Here is a 22,110-nt window from a genome sequence, read left to right as displayed (position 1 = left end):
CGCGAACACGCCCTTCTTGAAAGAGTATAATGATTTAAATTAGTTTTGATGAACATACATAAGGTGCATGACATGAAATGATCCTACATGTAGTATGCGTCCTACGTTCGGGGTTCGATCAAGATAACTTCATTCCACTTAAAAAGTGGATCTCTATTTCATAAGAGACCTTAAAATTTATTACTTGGGAGATGGTTCGTTTAGCTCCTACATTCTTAACTTCAAGAAATTAATTAAGTAAGGAGGGTAAGATATTAATTAATCATAAGATTAATTATTTAAAAGCTTCAAACATTTCAAGAAATATTAATCCAAAATTAAGAGATAAGGTTCATTTTATTACTTAAGCTTCAAAGCCCAAAATTCTCATTTCCTCTAAATTCTCGGCCCATAATAGAATAAATAAGAGACCATCTTACTAAATTAATTACTTGGCCCAAAGGAGAGGCCCAATACCCAAATAAATTAGAAAACCCTATACACTCCACCAATCCAGAAGAAAAGAAAAAGAAAGGGGCGCCTCCTTCTCCCAACCTCTCTCTCTCTCTCGGTCTTCTCTCTGCCGGCGGTCTTGGCGTCGCCGGTGAGCGACGCCGGCCGCCGGTCGTGTCCCTCCTCTCTCCTCTTTCTCTATCTCGGTCTCTCTCTCTCGGCCTCTCTCTCTCGGCCACGAACCACCACCTCCGCCGTCGCCGCCGGGCCGCTGCTGCCGTCGCTGGTGGGCCGCTGCCGCCGTCGCCGCTGGGTGCACGGCGGTCTCACCGCCGTTGACCGAGAGGTAGGGATTCCCCCATTTCTCCTTCTTTCTCTTCTTCTTTATTTTCTTAAATTGAAGGCTTAGGACTAACAATTAAGTCTTGAAATGTGAAGATTTGGATAGATCATGAAAACGGGGTCAAAAGAGATTAATTTCGTTGTGGAAAATCTGACAGCCGCCGGAATGCTGCCGGAAAGTCGCCGGACTACTGTTGCCGCTGCCGGGCAGAATTTCCGGAATCCGGCAGCTTCTTCACTCACGAGGTAAGCTTTCCAAGATCGCTATTATTGTACGATGTGGTTGTCTAAGAACTTGGACATTTCTTAAATGATTTCATGTCTTGGCTTTCATTAGTTAAGGTAAAAGCTATTTTATAAAGTCATGGAAAAGCATACAAAAAAATAATATGGCGTTAATATGTAAATTTCCTAATGTTCATGCTTGGATGATTATGAAAATGGCTATGTAGCAAGAATAGTTATTAGTAGAATTACCTTGAGAAAAGGAAGAGAAGAATGGTAGTGAGTAGGAAAATGGACTCCTCTTCTTCAAACACTTATATGCATCCTCATTTTGATAGAATTTTGTTTAGAGAATTTTTATGGTTGAACAAAAGGATCAAGAGGGGAGATGGAGTGGTATTTATAGAGAAAATGGGTGCATGGAAATGCTTGGGCATAAACTTGATTCAAGGAGGAAATGTATTGTCCAAAGGGTAGGGACTTTTTGCCAAATGAGGCAAGTTGTCTTGTCAAACATCTCTTTTTCCTAAAATGGCAAGAATATTATGTCTCGTCACTTAAAAAGACGTGAGCCGTCAATTGGAAAACGTGAGCCGCCGTTTGATTTGCGTGTTTGATGTGATTTGATTTCGTCGATCGTCTCGTCTTGATTTAACACGCTTCTTATCCATTCGTGTAGGTATCGGGATTCAAGGCGTGACTATTGAGCAAGATCCGAAGGGCATGGAGAGTATTTTATTTTTTTAAATTAATCTTTACTTAAACGTTGAACTCGTGTACGGACTTTTATTTGAAACTCGGTCTTCACAAACGGACTTTTATTAGAGCAAACATTTATATTGAATATTACTATTTTTGTTCACTACTCAAAATATACTTCACAACGATTAATCATAACAAGAAGTAATAATACGAAGATTTAGACGCGAAACTTATATATATATATATATATATATATATATATATATATATATATAGATCGATGTTCTAAGCCTTAGGGTAAAAAGTCGGGGTGTTACAAGTTTTACCACGATTTCTCCATATCATGCATCAATACTCATGTCACAATTATTGTATGAACATATAAGATAAACCAATCAAAGCTATCACCGATCAAAGATTGACAATAATCAAGGTAACGACCAATTAGTCGAACAAAAGTTCAAGATAAATCAAGTGGAAACGAGTTCTGAACATTAAACATAAAAGAACTACTTAAAAGTCAAATACTATCAAACCTCAAAATTCTATTGTTTAGCAATCCATAGACAGATGAACTAAAACAATAATTAAAGTACGAGACGTGAAATAAACAAACAAAATCCAAGGATGAATCTTGAAGTCTCCATGCTCCTCTTTCCTAGTTCCAATCTCCAAGAATGGTGATGGAATGATGGATGAAGGAATTAGGGTTGGAGAATGAAGGGGGAGCCATGAAGGCTCCCCTTTTGGGGGCTATGAATTGGTTCAATTCTATGAATGAGGTTATGGGGTATATATTGTTAGGTTTGGTATACTGAAAAGCATGTTTCAAGCAAGTTTCGCGCGAATAGAATCTTGCTTGTATACGTAAAACTCTACAATCCACTTTTAACCCGATTCAGTATTATTCGAGCAGTCTCGCACGAATAGAATCACTATTATTATTACATTGTGTTTGCTTGTGCATTTATAAGATGTTTTACAAACATTTAAATGCATAAGAAGTAAACAAAGTCTAAGTCTTTTGCTTAGTAGACTGGTTGTGGGCGTCATCCACTTTAAGGTAACACGGTCAGATCTATGCAATGCTTTGTAAAAGAAAAAGAAGAATTTCACAACCTAGATAGGCTTAGACTACCTATCGTGAAAGGTTGCAATGTCAGTCCGCATATTTCTAAGCCTTACTGAAATAAGATGACATTGGTGTGGTATAGCACTGAACGGATCTAACAGCAAGACGTGTCTTTATGCTATCTACTGAAATACTAGGTCTTGATAAAATATTTTTTCTTAATCTACATATGTTAGTATTGAGCATACGGTATTGATTATGCACTACTTTGACTTATCAAATGGTGCGGGTTTTTCGCAACCCAATAATCCTGATATATTGGGTAGTGGTGATTAATATCTAGCGGTGCTAGGATTGCTATTATGTTGAATCGTGCGCGAGGTGAGTCTCGCTTGATAATGTCCTCAAGAGGAGCTCGAACAAGGTTTTATTATTCAGAAAACTGGTCAGTTGGAGTTTTATCGCTCTATGAATAATAAATAAATGTTTCTTGCTAAGTCCACTCTTGGAATTAATAAGATATTAACTAATTAAGTCCATAGTAGACATTAATTAATTAATGGACATTTATATCTTAAGCGCGGGAAATAAATAATAAACAAAGTGGAAATCCGGATTACTTTTAATTTCGGATTTGGATGGGGAGAGTTCAATATTACTTCTGTACTGGCTGCTCGTAATATTCCAATATATGCTTGTATTAAATTGTGGGTTCAATTTAATTAGTAAAAAAGCTAATTGGGGGAGCCCATATCCAAAACCTTCCATACATCCCTGTCTGGGCCCAAAAGGAACTTAATATAAATAGGAGAATAAAGGAGACAGAAATCATTCATTATTATTCATAATTTTCGTCCCCCTCTACCTAGAGGAGTTCGAATTTCTCTCCTAATTGGAGAAGGATTTCTTCTGTCTTCTTTATTTGAGTCCTAGTATTTTGATAAGATCAGCCCACCCTGATATCGAGATACAGTTCGGGAACCAAAGAGAAGATTCGTGGTCTAGTATCGAAGATCATCACGTGGAGAAGGCGCGAGCAATCGACGATTCTTTGGAGAATCAAATCGGTAACTCTAAACCGTAGAAATCATGTTTATTATTTATTTTCTATGAGCATGAATTATTTGCGCTCTAGCATGCAATTATCTGTTTAACATGTGAATTGATTGATCGCATAGTCGGTCAAATAGATCCTACGTCTGATTTATTTGTTTTGTACAAGTCTTCCGCTGTGCAAGGGGCACCAAACCCCATCATATATAGGCTTTAGAAGGATTTAAATTTGGTAATAAGTTTCCTCCAAGCATTAGGAAATATGTAATTTTCTTTCCCCATAATAGAAGGAAAAGATTTGGCTTTACAAGGTAATATCTTCTTTCCTTCTTCATATTTACGCCTAGACTGCAGCTGGCAGCTTTGCGCGACTTTGGTAGAACGGCCATAACACTCACCACAGAACTACGATTGAGGTGATTCTTGTACCATATTGAAGCTCATTTCAAGACGAAGAGAATGGTGTGTAGAACGCCCTGATCGAACTTCAGGATCTCCAGAAACTTAAGTTTGAAGACAGCTGTCGCGCGCCGCGTTTTTGTGGCGGGCCGCCACACCTTGGCCGGCGGTCTCCGGGCGTGTCTTTGTCAGCCTATGAGCTCCGGCGGTCGTCGGACGCCACCTGAAGCTCCAAATTTCCTACTTTCGCGTTTTGACTCCCTTTTTAGGCTCAAATATGCACAATTCTCACAAAACATGTCAAAATACCAAAATAGATAAAATATGCAAATAATGGATATGTAATGCAACTTTGACCTTAAAAATGGACCAAATAATGGTCTTAAAACCGTGCAAAATCCGAGCGTATCATTTGCTTAGATGAGCAATATACGTTGCTTTATTACTCTCTTCCGAATTTTGACCAATTCGAGCTCCGCCGCATCGGAAATCTCTGCAGAGCATTCTTAGTTTTCCATCTCACCGGGACCCACATGGCTGAGGACTGAGGAGGAAGGCGCCGGCGCCACCAGAGGAGCCTTTGCCGCCTCTGCAGCATGCACGGCGAGGATATGGCGTTGGAGAATGAAGAAAATGGGCAGCTCTGGGAAGGTATTAAGTAGGAAGAGAGTGGAAGATAGATGCTGGAGGAAGAGGGATTTGGAGAAGAAGTAGCCGCTCATCTATCATTTCTTCTAACACTGCGCACTGTCTATATTATTGTGTTGTATCCATTGTTATATAGGAGGAATAAATAGTGATTTATATTATATTTTATTGTTTAATAATTTATATTTTGGATGTAAAATCGTTTATTGTCTTTAGTTAAGATTAATGAGATTGGTTGAAATCCTATAATCTTTCATTTCCAAAATTTAAAACTAATTGTGATACGAAAGCATGACACACGCGTGAACTTCATATTACTAATATTTAATTTTATTGAATTCCTATTGTTTGCTATGTCAATTGTTTTATTAGAAATTTCATTTTATATCAATTATTGTTACACTTTTTTTAAAAGCTCAATATAAGATGAGAAGGATCCAGCAATAAAATGGATGATATCTATAATTATACAAAGGATATTAATATAATTTTGAAAATTTGTTAAGTTATCTTTCATTTTGAAGCCATTAAATTTTTAGTTAGTCTTTTAAAATTCAATTTATTATTGCAACCGTTACAATCTAATAACTAATTGTAAAAATCACTTAAATTGCCAAATTTTGTGGTATGGCTGATAAGGCTAATTTCATGCATCGGTTATATGTGAAAAACGTTATAATTTGTTGGGTCTAACACGTTTCCTAAGCCAGGTGTGTGAAGAAAAATCGCTAGATCGAGGAAGTGCTGAAGGAGATGGTCTAGCGAAGGAAAGGAACGAAGTGAGCAGGATTTAAAAGAAAAGAAGGCGTGACAGAGGGAGTCAATAGCTGAGGGCAACAAAGTCTTATCTATACCTCGCTGGGCCCCACTCCAACGCCTATATATAGAAGAGCATGCAACGCACATCAGATCACTTTTTCACTCTCTTCTTAGCTCACACACATTACACACACTTGGGAATGGGAGATCTGGGGTAGTCGGGTACGAAGGGTTACTTTTCTTTAGAAGTTTCGGAGTTGCAACACCGTCCGAGTGTGGACGAAGATACAATTTCTCTTAATTTCAGTTGTTTCCTCGTTTTGCTCTCGAACTTCACTTTTGGGAGTCGACTTGGTTGTTGATGATACTTATTATCTTTTCGCTTTGGTTGATTTGCGTTTAGTAGTTGAATTTCAAGTTGATTTACGTAGATCTCTCTGCTGGAAGTTTATTTTTACAAGTATTATGTCGATCTCTGTTTTATTTTGATATTGTGGTGTTTGATATGGGAATTTGGTGATAGATCTGTGGTTTATTGACTGTTTGGAGGTTGTTGTTCGAATCTGAAGTGATGAAGTGTTTCTGTTGGTTGGAGTTCGTGTTGGACGCTTGGATCCGGAGTGGATTTAGCGTCTGAGGTTGGATTCGAAGTGAGAAAAGAGAGTTGTTAGATGGATTTGAGTTTTCTTCTTGTTTTCTGTTTTGCTTCGTCTAGCGTCTGCAGATCTGTTCAGTTCTTCGTTGATTATGCATTGATTTGACTTAAAATTAGTTTGCTCTGTTTTGATTTCGTTCATGTTGATTTTCTTATGAGTTTTACGCAATTTGGTTGTAGAAGATGATGTCGCTGTTAGTTAGTACTAGAGTTAGTTATTCTGCCAGCTTTTCGTACGTACTCTGCTTTTTTCAGTCATGGTCGTCCCCATAGTCAGTGTGTTTCCTAGGTCTAGTAAGTAAAATAGTTTTCTTAGATCAAGTGTTGAGCAGTTAATTTCCTTTGCAACGTTCTCTTATAATTTCACCTAGGTCTAGCTGTTAGCTTAGGAGTTTTAAAGATTCCCAAGTCAAGTTTAATTTGTTTTCCCCAACCCAAAAAATGCGTGGCAGCAGCCAACACCAAAAACACACCCAAATCCTTGAACATGAGTATTACGCATCCTTCTCTGTGGGATCGATCCCTACTTCCCTATACTAGGTTTAGTAAAGTGGTTGAGGGTTTTTGAAAGAAGTGCTCTGTGTGTCCGACGACCGGGATTTCCTGCGACCAACGAGTTCCTAGACCGCGTGATCTAATGGATTTGCTGGACCTAGGGAACCTGTTATTTCCTTTTGAACACACTGTAAAAACAAACTAGTAACCTTTCAATGGCTAATAATGTTCGATCAGTTATACTAATTAGTTTAATAAGCCTGTATAATTCAACCATATAATTAGCTGTTACAAATATTTAATCATGAATTTCCAACATTCAGGAGCACTACCATAGTAAAAAAATAAAAAAAAACAAAAAAAAAACGTGTGCTTAAAGACATTTAAATTGGCCCAATGAAGAAAACAGTTGCAATAATTGTCCTATGAATATCAAATTAATATTTACTATTACAATTAAATCAAAAAAAAAGTTGGCTCATTGTTTCACCATATGCCAAAATAATTACCCTTTATTTAGTAATTAAAATTAATGTCAAGCCGATTTTATAATATAATTGATCTTGCTCTATTTTAACAGGGCATTTCTCTAAATACCTCCAAAACTCCCCTTTCATTTCCCTAAACACCCCAAAAACCAAGCAACTTAAAATGTTATTATAGCATGCCTATGCACTCAATTTCTATTATGCATCCAATGGTAGGGTGACAATCTGGTAGATTGAACGCGCTAAAGTAGTTCTATGTATCCTACACACGCAAACAAAAAACCATAAAACATCTATTAGGTGCACGTTCTGGGTCAACATATAAACCTTACTCCTTAGATGGCAAATGAGATCAAGGTCAGATACAATTTGTCTTGCCCTAATCTAAATCCATCTTCAACTACGCCTTGCTAACTCTTTTGAAATGGCAGCAAGCGGAAACCCAGATCAAGAGACGGATGGGGATTGGAAGCCATATTTCAGAGAGGCGGCCTAAGTTTGTGGGGTAAGCATTAGTAATACAATTTCTTAATTTAGGAATATTAAATAACAAATTAAATCACGACAGTTTCATTTCATTGAAGGCATAACAAACTAATCCATATATTGGCTTTTCACATCTATACATCTATTCCTATAATTTGCACAAACAAAATTTATTCGCATAATATATATTGAAATAGTGTTATGTAATATAGTATATTGATTTTATTTTTTTTATTATACTTATACATAATCCTTATCTATTTTTTAATTACTTTCATAAAAACCTATTCAAATTTAAAATATTTTCATGTCAATAATCTCTTAATTCTATTTTGTTAGTATTGGTTTTAAATTTTAATTCTTATGATTTTCGTTTTCATTTGGATTTGATTGGTTCCAATGAGGAAAAAAAATCGATTCTTGATTAAAAAAATTCTCTCTTCAGAATTGGATGCTACTGAGATCACCAAAAGAAGTAGAACGAGTTTTCCAGATCCCACACAACCACCAAATCAGTTCGTATCATTGTTGTACTCTGGCGGCGTCGACCAGCACCAAATGCAGCAGCACCCCGACAATGGTGGTAAAATGTTCATTTAGTGTATCACATCTTATGCTTTGTTCTATGGATAATCATTTTAATACATATTGATTATTGATTTTGTTTCTTATTTTATTAGGTGAGGCGGACGGCTTTAAATATGACAAACGAGTTATGCTTCAATGTTGATTTGTATAGATTTTTTATTCTCATATAACTAAAATTGTTACTCATATTGTTCATTGTTAATATTGATTCTAATTTTGTTTAATTAATTTAAAATTGAAAATTAATGTATTAAAATATATTAATCTGTGCATAGCACAGGCGTGATACTAGTATAGTATAAAATTTCACTTCCAACTAGATAAATAAATTATAAAAATATATTTAATTTTTCGAAAAAACGAAGCATTACATTTATGGAAACTAATGCCAAATTTATAATTATACGCATAATCTTCAAGTGAATAATAAAATCATATTATTTCTTGTGGGGAGTAATCAATTGCTAACTACAACTAATTTAAGATTATAGAATTTTAGAAATCTTATGGTCTACAATTTGTCATGTGTAATTTCGTTTTTCAGTTTTTAATATTAAAAAGATAATAGCAACTATCAAATTTAGGGTTTATAAATACAATGTCAATACAGTGTATGAAATACATCAACACAAAGGCATGGCAATGTCAATACAATTTCAGATTGACATTGTACAAGCATTGTATTGACATATTATATGTCGTGTATTGATATAAAGCTGTTAACGAAATTTATGAAAATTTTTGAATTTTTTTTCAAATTTTGACATCGAAACATATGCAAGTGAGTTCTCGTTAGAATCCTTATGAAATTATCATTAATTTGATAAAAAAATAATTTAAATCGAGAAAGTTATATGCGTATTAAAGTTATGGAATATTTTTCAAAAATTAGTTACAACTAATTTGTTGTAAATTGATCTTAATACCTTTATTGACGTTTTTTTGTTGATCGTATTGACATTTCGAGGCTGATGATCTAGACCCTTGATTTGAATATCAAATGACTATTATTTAATTGTAGGGAGCAATTAAGTATTGAGTTGGCAATATAACACTCCTCTCTATTCCTTGATGTATAGTATAATATAATACAAATACATAAATAAAAGATAAGATTATAACTTAAAATTTTCATAGTATATTCAAGAGGATTTAACGGAACAAAATTATTAAATTTTAGATAATCTTATTATTATTGATTACATATTATTTTAATATAATATATAATCATTCATAGTAAATTTAATTTATAGTGTTTACTGTTAACAATATTTAATTAATAATGAAGAAAATGAAAAAAATCTTATCAAAATTTAAATGACTCCCGTAACGTGATTATCTTTACATTATTTATTTGAAGATTATGCGTATATGATAGCAATAAATTTGGCATAATTTTATAATTAAATGTAATGCTTTCTTTATTGGAAAAATTAAATATTTTTCCATAATTTATACTCCCTCCGTCCCATAAAAATAAGAATATTTTTTATTTTGGGACGTTCCATAAAAATATCACCATCTATTTTTGGCAATTTTTTCTCTCTAATAAGGTGGGCCATTATCCATTAACAATACTATAATTACTTTTTCTTTCTATCTCTTTTCTATCTTACCAGTCGTGCATATATCTATATTTTTGTAAGACGGAATATATCTAATTGGAAAGTATAATACGGAGTATTATAGTATACTTTTATTTGTCAAAAATGTGTTGATAGCAATGATAGGACATAGTCAATTTGCCAAAATACCATGACCATTGACCACTAAATTTTTCTCATTGTGTAGATGGAATAGAAAAAAGCGTTATTTCAAGGACGCAAATGGACTTTGCTCTATAAAAAAGGAAAGTGAAGGTGTTATTTAGATATTAGTTATAGTTGGGTCCTCTAATATAAGAATTGACATTAAGTTTTGAAATGATTTTGAGGAGGGGAAAGTACTAGTCTATTATAATAACCATATATAAGAATTAACATTAATACCCTTTAAATTTAATTAATAATTATTTAAATCTAAAATATAATCTACTTAGTATTATTTTAACTATTAAATGTTCCAATCTAATGATTACAAATTAGTCTCAATTTTAGATTGATAATTAGTTAGCAATTGATTACAACTTACTATATTTTAGAAGGCTTAATATATTTTAAAATCAATAAACAAATCAGCTTTCTTATTCTTCAGGAAAAATGCTTGAAAAACGGAAGAGCTCATAGATGTTTGATGCAATGTTCAATCTGTATTCTGCTTTGCACCTTCACCTTCCTGTCTTCTTTCCAACCTTCAAACATGAAAGAATTCGATGTATTATAACTGGAGAGTTTCTAACAGGCACAGTGATGACTGATGAATATGTGATCTACTGGTATAACCATAGTATCTGATTGAATATTCTTCTTCTCAACGACTCCATTGTCAACGAGCAGAGGGATTCCTCAGTTTCAAACTTGTGGTGTTAGCTGCAGTTGTCCCATTAAAAACTACAAAATCTGTAAATAGGGTAAAGGGTGGATGTCAAAACTGACAAAAGAATGAAAATATTGTATTAATCTAAACACAGTTCAGAAAGCAGATGGGACCTTTTGGAACAAGTAAATCATAAGCAATGTGACCCTGAAAGACAGGGACCTCTTTCTTTTTGATGGTGCATTCTTCGAGCCATGACGCTTTGACAATACTAACAACTCCAAAAGCTGAAAGGCTCCTTATTTCCTTCATCTCTCTGCACCAACCATTTACCACGATAAGAATTAGTTACCAAGTTGAATAATAGGCCATGCACTATATCTAATTGATAAATATTGCTGGTATGTCAATCACAATAAGGTGAGTTCTGCTCCAGGTGACTACAAGTCCAGTATTAAAAGACGACGAAAGCAAAGCTAATATGATACAAAGATCACCTTACTCATTCCAAAAATCATAAGATGGCGCGCCATGTCAACAATACATTACCATCATGTTCTAGACTGATGTATTATAATCTGCTTACAATACACAGACAATCTAGATTTCCATCCACCTAACATGCAACAAAGATGCTAAGAAAATCTTGCATCCTTTACGAAAGAAAACGACCAATGTTAAGAAAAGAATGGTTTCTGCAAACATATTACTCTAATATGTATGACTTTGTACATAAATAATCTAATTTGACAATGGAAACAAATTCCTCCTTTACTTGGACGGATGAAAACTCCAGATACATTTTAGCCTTTGTTTGAATCACACAGACACTGATTATGAGTGGCGGAAAACATATGAATGTAGTTTAGTTAATTGTACGAATCAGACAAGGTATAGCAAGTGTTATACATAAAAGGGAATAAGTTGATTGAAAGCTGACGAGACATACAATCAGACAATGTAGTAGAACATTTATGGCAGCTGAAAAGACAAAATTTCCAGGGAGCATTTCAGGTATATGGATTTTTAGACATTCAAACTGTCTTTTTTAATGATTTCCAGAATAGATGTAAAAACTTGTTTACTATAACTTACTCCCTCCGTCCCCAAAGAATATGCATTTTGGGTTTTGCACGGGTTTTAATACAAAATTAGTAAAGTAATAGAGAAGTAGAGAAAAAAAGTAAATAAATTATTGTTAGTGGAGAATGGGTCCCACCTCAATAGAGATAAAAGAGTTTCCAAAATTAGAAAGTGCATATTCTTGTGGGATGGACTAAAAAGGAAAGAGTGCATATTCTTATGGGACAGAGGGAGTATATAGTAATATATGCTGAAAGCCGGAAACAAGCTGAACCCATATGATCAAATATCTTACTTTTTTGATGGAATTCCAACTACCACGTGAGTCAATTTCTCCCTAACAGACATGTAACGAGAGCCCCCACCCTGACGAACCATGTTCACTAGCTTCCGCAATTCAGAAGCCTCAAAGCCCAAAAGTAGAACTCTGCACTCGGACAAGTATAGATCATCATCCTGAGAATCATCAGCAACACATTGAGTAAAACCAGAACCATTTTCTGTTTATCATTATGTGTATGATTTGCCATTTTAGAAACGCGAGGAACCTCAGAAGATGTGCAACAGGCATCAGGTTCCATATTCTGAGCAGAAAGATTGGTGTCTGGTTCTAAGGCAGTGGGGATAGATGATGAGGCAGGCTGCAAATTTCTGGTGCCTTTGCCTTGAGTATGATGCTCCAATGGCTTTAAAGTAACAGAAGTTGAATGTTGAACAGGGAAGGAGTCTTCCATAAGGCATGCTATTTATCCATTTGACCAAAAGAAGAAGTGCAAAATTAGTGACACAATCCATTGGTAAGCTACTCCAGTAGACAGATCACACATTGAACACTGAATCAGAACACATTGAACACTGAATCAGAAGTGCTGCAGATGATGAACTACGCAAGATTGTACCTCTTCTGGCAATAGACTGATCGAACCATTTCCTGTTAACTATGTATACGATACGCCGTCTTTTTGCAACCACGTACTCGTCACCTTCAGGAGCTTTTGAAAAATTAAGGACACCAATATTCAAGATTATATGCTGGGTGTAAGGTAAACATAAATGTTAAAGAGTCCATGGGCAGCTTAGCTAATATAGAAATCACAAAACAATCTTATATTTATAAACTGGAAGACAAATAAAGAATCAACAAATAAAAGAAAAAATGCAGAAACCATTTACAGAATAGTAAATTTTGTAGACTGTAGATGATAGATTGTTAAGGAGAGCAATCTAAGCCTGTTAACTGCCTGTGAAAACTAGAAGCAATAACTCACAGCAATTAAAAGAAAAACACACGCACGCCCGATGCTTGATAAAAGACTAAAAGACTTTAAAGGTTTGAATCGGAAAACAACCTCCTCTTGCGAGGCCTTTGCCTTTTACCAATCCAAACTACTTTTCTCCCTTCCCTGTCAAACCTCGAGGAAAATAAAAATAGCCAGAACTCCTAACAAAACCAAATCATAAATATGAGACAACTATAATAATCTAAAAGATAAACATGAATAAAAGACTCCTATCAAACTATAATTATTTAAAATATAAACAAGAATTAAAGACTCCTAACAAACTATAATAACTTAAAAGATAAACTACTACCATATACCACATGCAAATTCGATTTCAATGGAACTACAGATACATTCAGAAAGAAGCTAGAAAGAAAGAAAAAATATGCCAAAGGAATACTATAGGAAGAGTGAAATCTCAGAGACTGACAAGGAATCACGATATAACTGAAATTCAGATTTTGACCTCATACTAGGCTAGGTAATACTGAAGTAGCAAACACCAAACAAGTGGGTAAGTTGATATCCAAAAGAACGAAAAAAAAACAAGAAAGGATATATTGCATATCAAATGAGAGCATCTTTTTGTCAGCTCAGAAGAATATATCCCGCCATTTTGCACAACAAGCTTCTCGATTTCCTTACATTCATCTATAATCAAATAAAAAGACCTTGTCACCTTTTTTGTAGCTACAGAAGAAAAGGAAACAAAATTTTCAACCTATGGGAATTCCACTGACACATATCGTCAATCCAGAAAAAGGAGGAACTCTGTAAGGTTCGTGAGGAACGACACGGTGTTCTTTCCAACATTGCTCCAACCATTCGGTTGTGACTATTGGTTTTCTCGCTTGGGTTAGAGCCCACTGCGAAACAATTGCAAGGAGAAAAAGAAATAGAACAAGTTAGAAGACTTAACTGATCAAACTATGGACATTTACTTCACTCTCTGCTTAGATTCTCTTTTAAATTCCTCTCACTCTCTCTGTTCAGTTTTTCCTTATCTTATTTTTCTCACTGTCTTTATTTGTCCCTTCCTGTTCTTAGGACAGTGGCAACAGAACCTGACATCAAGTTCAAAACATATAATAGCTCAATCGAATTTCAGCCTGGGGCAAACAGTTCCAACAAAACTAGGAATCTGTTTAGGCCTTTAGGGGCGCAATTTCGTAGGGAAGATAAATAAGCAAAACATGATAAGATTATAAGAACACATATTTTAGGTAATTTTTGGTCATATAACTCCAAGATAGATAAGTTATCTTCCCTACTAAACTGCCCTTTAATACTTTGCTTCTAAATCTGCCCCCTCCCCCTTCAAGTATAGAACAGGAAGTATAGAAGGGCTGGTTATCTGACAAACGCCTCTTAGGAGTTTCTTTTGTTCAACTGGGGCGGTCAGGGCGACTGGAGTGACCGAGGGGATTGCAGCCGAGACAACTAGGGCAGCCAGGGTGATTGGAGGGACTATGGGTGTGACTTTTCATACAGGTGCAACCTCTTGGTTTCTAAAATCGATGTGGAGCACTGCATGGCTGCTTTTACTTTAACTTGTTTGAACTTTTTGTTCTTTCCCCTAGGTGAATTCATTGTTTTTCACCCAGTTTTTTTTTTTATTTTCTGAAATATCTTTATATACTTAGTTAACTATCTTTAACCATAATTAGACATAAGTACATAAATAGTATAAAAAATAACATTAAAAAATTGCACTTTCACACCAAAATACATGCTCAAATTACATATTACCTAATTGATTTGTATAAATAAGCATATTTATATTTTCAAAAACATTCAAACAATATACTCAAGTGATTAGTATGTTAAAGGTTGATTAGTATGTTAAAGGTAAAGATATAAACAGAATTCGGCTATTAGTGCACCCCATCGCTCCGCTCCCTACACTCCTAAGTCCTAACAACACTGATGGATTAATGATGCATCACAATGAAGCATATGAATTAGACCTATTCCCCTATCAGAAGATTAAAGAAAGCAGAACATTATATACTCATAACAAACTATCAAACAAAATAACTAAATCATATTCAATATTGAACAAAATCTCATGAAATAATTAAACACAACTAAAACTCTTGTCTTTGGGTTCAATTCATGATTTTAATGATAAGGTTGTATCTTGGGTCCTTATATTACATTTTATATCCATTACCAAGACTTAAACTGCAAACATCAAGTCAATGAAGTTAGCTAACTACAGTCGTATCCTAAACCTCATATACAAGTTACTAATAGGTTCACAGTGAGTTCCAGGACTAGAAAAATAAAAAGTAAAAGGAAACCTTGTATTTTTGGACTAGGACATCCTTCACAATTATGAAACTGACATCTGACGATGTTTTTTCCGTCACCTGTCCTCCCATAGCATTGACCTTCTTTCGAATGGCGTCCTACAAGTAATTTCAATAAACTAAAATTCATCATGTGCAACATGTATAATATGTGAAATAGATATTGAAAGTACTATATAATAATAGGAAAAAACTTGAGATGGCGAGTTACACTGCCCTTGATGAATGTGATAACAATGAAATGTAAACTCCTAAAAAATGTTTCCAGCACATGCAATTCTAAAACAGTTTTAAAAATAGCTTGCAAGTAATCAAAAAGATGAGGTATGTGAAAATTCAAGATTATAGGTAATATAGAAAGTCAAGATGGCTGTACAGCTGCAGAACATGTTACATAATTTGGTATGCTAAGCATGAGATATACGTCCACAAGGAGAGCATAATCTTCTAAGCACTCGTGAAACACACAGATATATCAAGACTCGTAACAATTCACAAAAACAATGTTGTAAATTATAAAATACAATTGATTGTAGACAACAAGACGGACATACACACAGTTCAGTTAATGTTCAATAAAGAATAAAAGAAGGGATGCTAATAACCCTTATTTTACTCTACACAGGGAGGAGCTAAGTGGCACTGTACCTTTACATCCTTGTCAAAACCAGATGTAACTATATTTACACCATCAAATGCAATGCAGCAAGTGTACCCCTGACTAGGTAGCTTCCGGTGCTCTTTCGCACAGAACAACACACACTGAGGACCTGGTAGTAACCAAGATCCAGCTAAATTAAAAAGAACTGCAAATTAACCTAAGATGTTAAGCATGAAAATCGGTTTACTGCATCACCTACTATGAGTTTCTCTTTTCTGATAAAAATCGCTTTGTAATTGTTTTTACAACACTGAAGCTTAGCTTTCTATACACAACAATTACCCAAAAACATTTTTAAACATATGATTCAAATTTGTTTCATAAGCGTACAAACATACCGAGCAAATTACAGTCCTTGGATCGAAGATACTCAAATTTCTCCTGCAAAATTACATTACAACAACAAAAAAAATGAACTCAGTTAATTTCCAAAGCAACTACAGTTCAAATTTCCGTTAAAGCAGATAAAGTTACGTACATGGTCGGGCGAGGCGATGACGTGATAGTCGTTGGGTCCATTGCGGGAGGGATCGCAGCTGAGGAAAACCTGGGCGCCGTTGAAGTTCAACACGTCGTGCAGCGCGTCGAAGACCTCAGGTGGAACCAGACTCGGCGACAGGCACACATTCGCGCCAGTAAACACTTTTGCCGCCATGAATTTCCCTGCGTGTTGAGAATTAGGTTTCTGTAATCGGGAGAAATAGGGATTTCTACTCTTTCATTTTTATTAATAATTGAGCGCGGGAAATGGCCAGATCTTTGTTCATTCTAGCTTGATTATATTACTCCCTCCGTGAGTCAGTTCCCTCATAGTTAAGTTATTTTCATATATAATAACTTGGCAAAACACATTCTTAGGTCCTTATACTTTAATCAAAATGTTCATTAGGTCCTCGTACAATTTTTTGGTTTTAATAGGTCCTTATACCTTTCTCATAAATTTCATCACATCCTCGTACAATTTTTTCGTTTTAGTAAGTCCTTATACTTTGATTATAACTTTTATTAGGTCCTTATACAATTTTTTATTTTAAAATATCTTTTACTTTTATCTTTATAAACTATGCTAAGTTAAATAATGGAATATTAAAAAGTTCATTAAGTTTAATTAAATTTAGATTATTATCCAAGATAAATGTAAAAAAGTCCCTAAAATAAAAGATTGTACAAGGACCTAATGAAAGTAATGATAAAAGTATAAGGACCTACTAAAACGAAAAATTGTACGAGGACTTGATAAAAATATTGTGAAAAGTATAAGGACTTATTGAAACGAAAAAATTGTACAAGGACCTAATGAACATTTTGACTAAAGTATAAGGACCTAAGAATGTGTTTTGCCTAATAACTTTTTCATCTTGCATACTTTACTCTCTCTTACTTTATTCCCTCTACTTTATTCACATTTTACTTTATTCTCTCTACCTTTTTCTCTTTCTTACTTTTTTATCTATTTATTTAACACACTCAACATTCATTTCTTAAACTTCGTGCCGAAAAGTTCCGCCTCAACTATGAGGGAACGGAGGGAGTATTTTCAAAGAATATGGAGTAATTATTTTCTCTTATATTCTCTCTTACTTTAATTTTTTCCATTTATTATACAAAATAAAATTATATGAAATCACCTACTGTTCAAGAACACAGAGAGTCTACCCGATGCACTCTTTCCTTTTTAGTCTGTCCTATAAAAATAAGCACTTTCTAATTTTGAAAAGTCTTTTTTCTCTAATAGGGTGAGACTCATTCTCCACTGACAATACTTTAAATTTAATTATTTTTTCTCTCTACTTCTCTCTTAGTTTACCAATATTATATTAAAACTCGTGCCGAACCTAATGTCCATATTTTTTGGGGACAGAGGGAGTATTTCCTATTTGCTCCATTCCTTAAAGCATTAGCAATGGTTGGCCGATGGGAGGGCCTTCCCCATCGGCCTCATCGGCCAACCATGGTGGTGAACGGGCCGTCGATCACCCTCCCCACCTCTCCTCCAATTGGCCGATATATCGGCCTATGCCAATGAGAATGGCCTTCGATCGGCCCTTCCTCGGAAGGGCCGATCGAAGGCCCTCTCATTTTTTTTATTTTTATTTTTTTTTGCTGTGATTAAGTAGGGAAAGAGAGATAGAGGAAGAAGAAATACTCGAAGGAAGAAGAAGAGCGACTGTGAGTGAGAAAGAAAAAATATAACCCTTATTTGTATTTAAACTTCTTTTATTAATTCTAATTGGGCTTATAGTGGGTCAATAAATTTATTAAATAAACAATAGTATCAGTTTTTTAGTATTTTTAAATAAATAAGTTGTCACATATTTAAGTTTTCATCTAAATTTAAATTTAAATTTATATGATTTTTGGCATTTAAATTTATTTAATTTGATATCATATCAAATCTATATGTGCAAAAAATTAAAACAAAATAGTAATGAAGTAGAAATGAAATGGAATGGGAGGGCCTCTAGGAGGGCCCTTCCATTGTAGGAAGATAGACCCTTTGGCAAATGGTGATGTGGAATGGGAGGGCCCTTCCATTGCTAATCCTCTTAGAAATAGGGATTTTGGAAATGATACAAAAAAGAATAAAGATCAAAACTTGTACTGAACATATGTTCATTTTATGATTTTGGTTATATACTTTATCTTTTGAATTTTTGCATCCTGAACATTTCAACTCGGATCACAATTGATTCTACACTAACAATTCCGTCAATTTTTAAACGATTTTAACCCGGTTTTAACTCGAATGAGACTATTATTAAAACCATTAAAATCGGACTAAAATCGTTTAAAAATTGACGAAATTATTAGTATATGACCAACTGTGATCCGAGTTGAAATATTCAGGATGCAAAAATTCAAAAGATAAAATATATGACCAAAATTATAAAATGAGCATATGTTCAGGATCAATTTTGGTCTTTACTCTACAAAAAAATTACTACTCCACTTCTTTTGTCTCCAATTAAGTTGGATCAAAAAATTTTAACATGAAAATTAAGAAATTGTGTTAGAAAGAAATCTTTCCAGATCATCTAATGCATTCCATAATCCATTTCCTCCTCCACCCCTCACATACATGAGAGTGGACCCCAATATAATATAATATGTTTGTGAGGGGTGGAGGAAGAAATGGATAGGGAATGCATTAGGTGATCCGGACCGAAAGAAATACAATGATGAGATAAAGTAAGAGTGATTCAATATTTTATTTTTTTATTAAAATAGAAAATAACTTAAATCACTTGAAGAGTTTTAAACACAAAACTAAAACCCAAATTGTTGCAGGGTTTTTTGCTTCTGAAATCCGAAATTCAATCCAGGTAAACCAAACCCCCTCTCCTCTCCTCTCTCGCTTGCATTACATTTTTCTCTTGTTCGTTTTTCGGCTGATCAAATATACATCACCCATGAAATAGATCTTTGCCTTCACTTCGATTACGGAAATCTGGACTCCACTTTTTATTGCTAGGATTTAGGATTTAGCATTAAGAATAAGGGCTTAGGGTTTATTGCATTAATTTTCCCACTCCTTATATATTTAGCTCAGATACGTAATTGTTTGAGTTTGTTGGTTTTTTTTTTTTGTTTTTTTTCCCAGCTACGTAGCTTCTATGCTGCTTAAAATGTGTTGATTTGGAAAGTGTGGATCGTCATGTCCATTGATATCACCCCTATAATAGAAGCTTTTTTTTTGTGAGGGGGTGGGGGAAAGATGACGAGATTAATTGAATTTCTCAAGTTTCTTTTGGAATTTATAAATGATACTCCCTCCGTCTTCTAAAAATACAAACTTTAGAAACGACACAGGTTTTAATGCAAGATTGGTAAACTTTATCACATATAGAAAGAAAAGTGTGTTAGTGGAAAATGGGTCCCACGTCATTAGAGAGAGAGAGAGAGAGAGAGAAATTTCCTTAAATAGAAAGTTTCTATTTTTAGGGGACGAACCAAGGAAAATGTTTCTATTTTTTTTGGGGAGGGATAATATGACTCTGTGTTTGGTGTATTCTTGATAATCTGGGATTTGTCCTTTTACTTGAAAAGAGAATTCCAACGTTTTTGGACTTGTGTATTTGATTTTCTTGTCAGCATGCTGTTGTTGTTAGTCTTGTTTTTTACATGGAATAGTTGCCATTTGGGATGAGTGAGTGTATTTTTTTTATGGGATTAAATGATATTGTGAAAATAAAGTGATCAGTATTAGGAGTAATATTTATGGCACACTGAACCAGGAGATGACAACCAACCCAAAAGCAAAAGAGCAGTTAACTGGAACAGAAAATGAGCAACCTGTGCCTGTTGGGTGGTTACAGAAAATTAAAGAGCGGTATAGGAAAACCAAAGAAGATGTCGAGGCTTACCCCTATGTATGGGGCTCTTATATTCTTGTATACGGAGGTTTTGGTTTATGGCTGACCTACAGGTGGAGAGCTCTGCGCAAAACTGAAGACAGAGTTCGATCTCTTCAAGAGAAGATCCGCAAACAGCGTGAGGAGGCGTCTACTTCTGCTGAAGTTGTAGAGAGATCAGTAAAATATGGTTCATCGCAACCCAAGCCGCCATCTGTTGATAAAGCTACCCAATAGTCAGTGTAAGCTAAATATTCTTCTGGAAACTTATGATTTGCAGTTCTAGTTCGGAGATTCTGGTAATTACCTACACTTTCACTCTGTTGTTGGATCATATGAGCAACATTTCCAGTATATGGTAGTTAAAGAGTATTATTTGAGCTCTTAGACATGAACGATGAGGTGGAAAATAATGATTCTGGCTTTTTGTTTGCGGTTGAATGCAAAACTAGAACATTTGCTTTTTCCATTGTCTTATGATGAATGTAAATTTCATTTTTATGCAACACATCCATCATAAGCTGAGGGTTGCTGGATAATGGTGGTTTGTAAATTATAGCTGACAATGAAAGTTTAAGAAGGTATTGTAAACTGGTAATTCACATTAGATGGGCTAAGTTTTGCATTTCTTTGCAATGTATCTACTGTATATGCTAACACCAAGAAGAATGATTTTCACTATAAATTGAACTTCGGGATTCTCTTAATCCTTCCTTTTAAGGAGAACTAGTATCACACCCGTGCGATGCACGACTCACTAATTTCATCACTGTGAATTCATATTTTGAATTAATTACTTAAAATCAGATATTATTAAATTATTTAAGGATTACAAATCACAAATATATAAACCAATTTAAATGTACAATTCCAAAAACCTAATAACGCAACTTTAGAAATCAACCAAGCACAATTTAAATTCAATTCCAAAAACATAAATGAAGTAACTTTAGAAATCTATACACATATTTAATTAAGATGTCAAAAAGTTCGAACCGCTTATGATAAATTGTTGCTGAATGAGAAATTGTATAAAAATTGCACTACTTCTTCTGTCTCACAAAAATATACATTTTTTAATTTTAAATGTCTTCTAATAAGATGAGACTCATTCACCACTAATAATACTTTATTAACTTTTTCTTTTTATTTCTCTCTTACTTGATCAATTGTGGATTAAAACTCATATCTAACCAAAAGTGCATATTTTTGTTGAACGTAGAGAGTAATAAATATTAACTTTATAACACATTTGAATTTCTTGACTATTAATTTAATAATATCCAAAAAAACATATACATAAAGCATCACCAATATTCTAAAATAGGATCCTAACAAATATGAGTAATCTCGAAATCAGTCTAAAGATCTTATGATACCTAACTCAAAGAGTGTACAATTTTCAAATTAAAATAGGTATGAACAACAAATTCAATCACGCATAAAATTATCTACTAAAAACGTTTTAAGTTCCATCGTTTCTCCTATATACGCTGGCAACATCCCGACAATATTGAACTTCTCAATATCCTGCGTTATAGCAAGATCCATCAGAATCATATAAAAGCAATGAAATACACTGTGATATAGCAAAACAAAGTTAGAAACTGATAAGATTAGAAATGACAAAACACCTACCATGCGGTCTTGGAAAATGCAT

The 22,110-nt window shown here is 34.3% G+C and overlaps 2 protein-coding genes and 1 long non-coding RNA gene across 5 annotated transcripts; 2 read left to right on the top strand and 1 right to left on the bottom strand.

The window, feature by feature from the left end:
• Positions 1 to 521: 521 nt before the first annotated feature.
• On the top strand, positions 522 to 1,838 carry LOC125186459 (uncharacterized). The gene is made up of 3 exons (XR_007170452.2): positions 522 to 778; positions 871 to 1,020; positions 1,679 to 1,838. It is a non-coding gene; the product is annotated as an uncharacterized LOC125186459 (long non-coding RNA).
• An 8,671-nt stretch (positions 1,839 to 10,509) lies between these two features.
• On the bottom strand, positions 10,510 to 16,824 carry LOC125189877 (uncharacterized). Of its 3 annotated transcripts, XM_089058238.1 has the most exons (11): positions 16,577 to 16,824; positions 16,437 to 16,479; positions 16,086 to 16,207; positions 15,429 to 15,536; positions 13,847 to 13,991; positions 13,685 to 13,776; positions 12,742 to 12,835; positions 12,391 to 12,584; positions 12,138 to 12,298; positions 10,933 to 11,075; positions 10,510 to 10,842 (listed from the first exon to the last, which is right to left on the bottom strand). In XM_089058238.1, exons 1-11 carry the CDS (start codon positions 16,751 to 16,753, stop codon positions 10,769 to 10,771), a joined length of 1,353 nt encoding a protein of 450 aa, XP_088914364.1. In that variant the 5' UTR covers positions 16,754 to 16,824; the 3' UTR covers positions 10,510 to 10,768. The 3 variants fall into 3 exon arrangements, with proteins under 3 accessions (XP_088914364.1, XP_088914365.1, XP_088914366.1); XM_089058239.1 differs by lacking the exon at positions 16,086 to 16,207 and having other exon boundaries at positions 13,866 to 13,991; XM_089058240.1 differs by lacking the exon at positions 16,086 to 16,207 and having other exon boundaries at positions 16,577 to 16,746.
• A 2,515-nt stretch (positions 16,825 to 19,339) lies between these two features.
• On the top strand, positions 19,340 to 20,956 carry LOC125187655 (uncharacterized). Its single transcript, XM_048084283.2, has 2 exons — positions 19,340 to 19,421; positions 20,334 to 20,956. Exon 2 carries the CDS (start codon positions 20,337 to 20,339, stop codon positions 20,685 to 20,687), a length of 351 nt encoding a protein of 116 aa, XP_047940240.1. The 5' UTR covers positions 19,340 to 19,421; positions 20,334 to 20,336; the 3' UTR covers positions 20,688 to 20,956.
• Positions 20,957 to 22,110: the final 1,154 nt, after the last annotated feature.

Source organism: Salvia hispanica, chromosome 5 (genome assembly GCF_029641045.1).
Source record: "Salvia hispanica isolate PSC_SH4W2 chromosome 5, Shi_PSC_v1, whole genome shotgun sequence".
In the NCBI taxonomy this organism is placed as follows: domain Eukaryota; kingdom Viridiplantae; phylum Streptophyta; class Magnoliopsida; order Lamiales; family Lamiaceae; genus Salvia; species Salvia hispanica.
This window is presented reverse-complemented; position numbering and strand designations above follow the sequence as displayed.

Bases quoted from the DNA above. Each gene is read 5' to 3' on its own strand.
- LOC125189877 (XM_089058238.1), bottom strand. From the start codon at position 16,753: ATGGCGGCAAAAGTGTTTACTGGCGCGAATGTGTGCCTGTCGCCGAGT. The intron at 16,480-16,576 runs GTACGTAACTTT...GTAATTTTGCAG, and splicing joins TCATCGCCTCGCCCGACCAT to GAGAAATTTGAGTATCTTCG. The intron at 12,585-12,741 runs GTACAATCTTGC...ATGGATAAATAG, and splicing joins TCAGTCTATTGCCAGAAGAG to CATGCCTTATGGAAGACTCC.
- LOC125187655 (XM_048084283.2), top strand. From the start codon at position 20,337: ATGACAACCAACCCAAAAGCAAAAGAGCAGTTAACTGGAACAGAAAAT.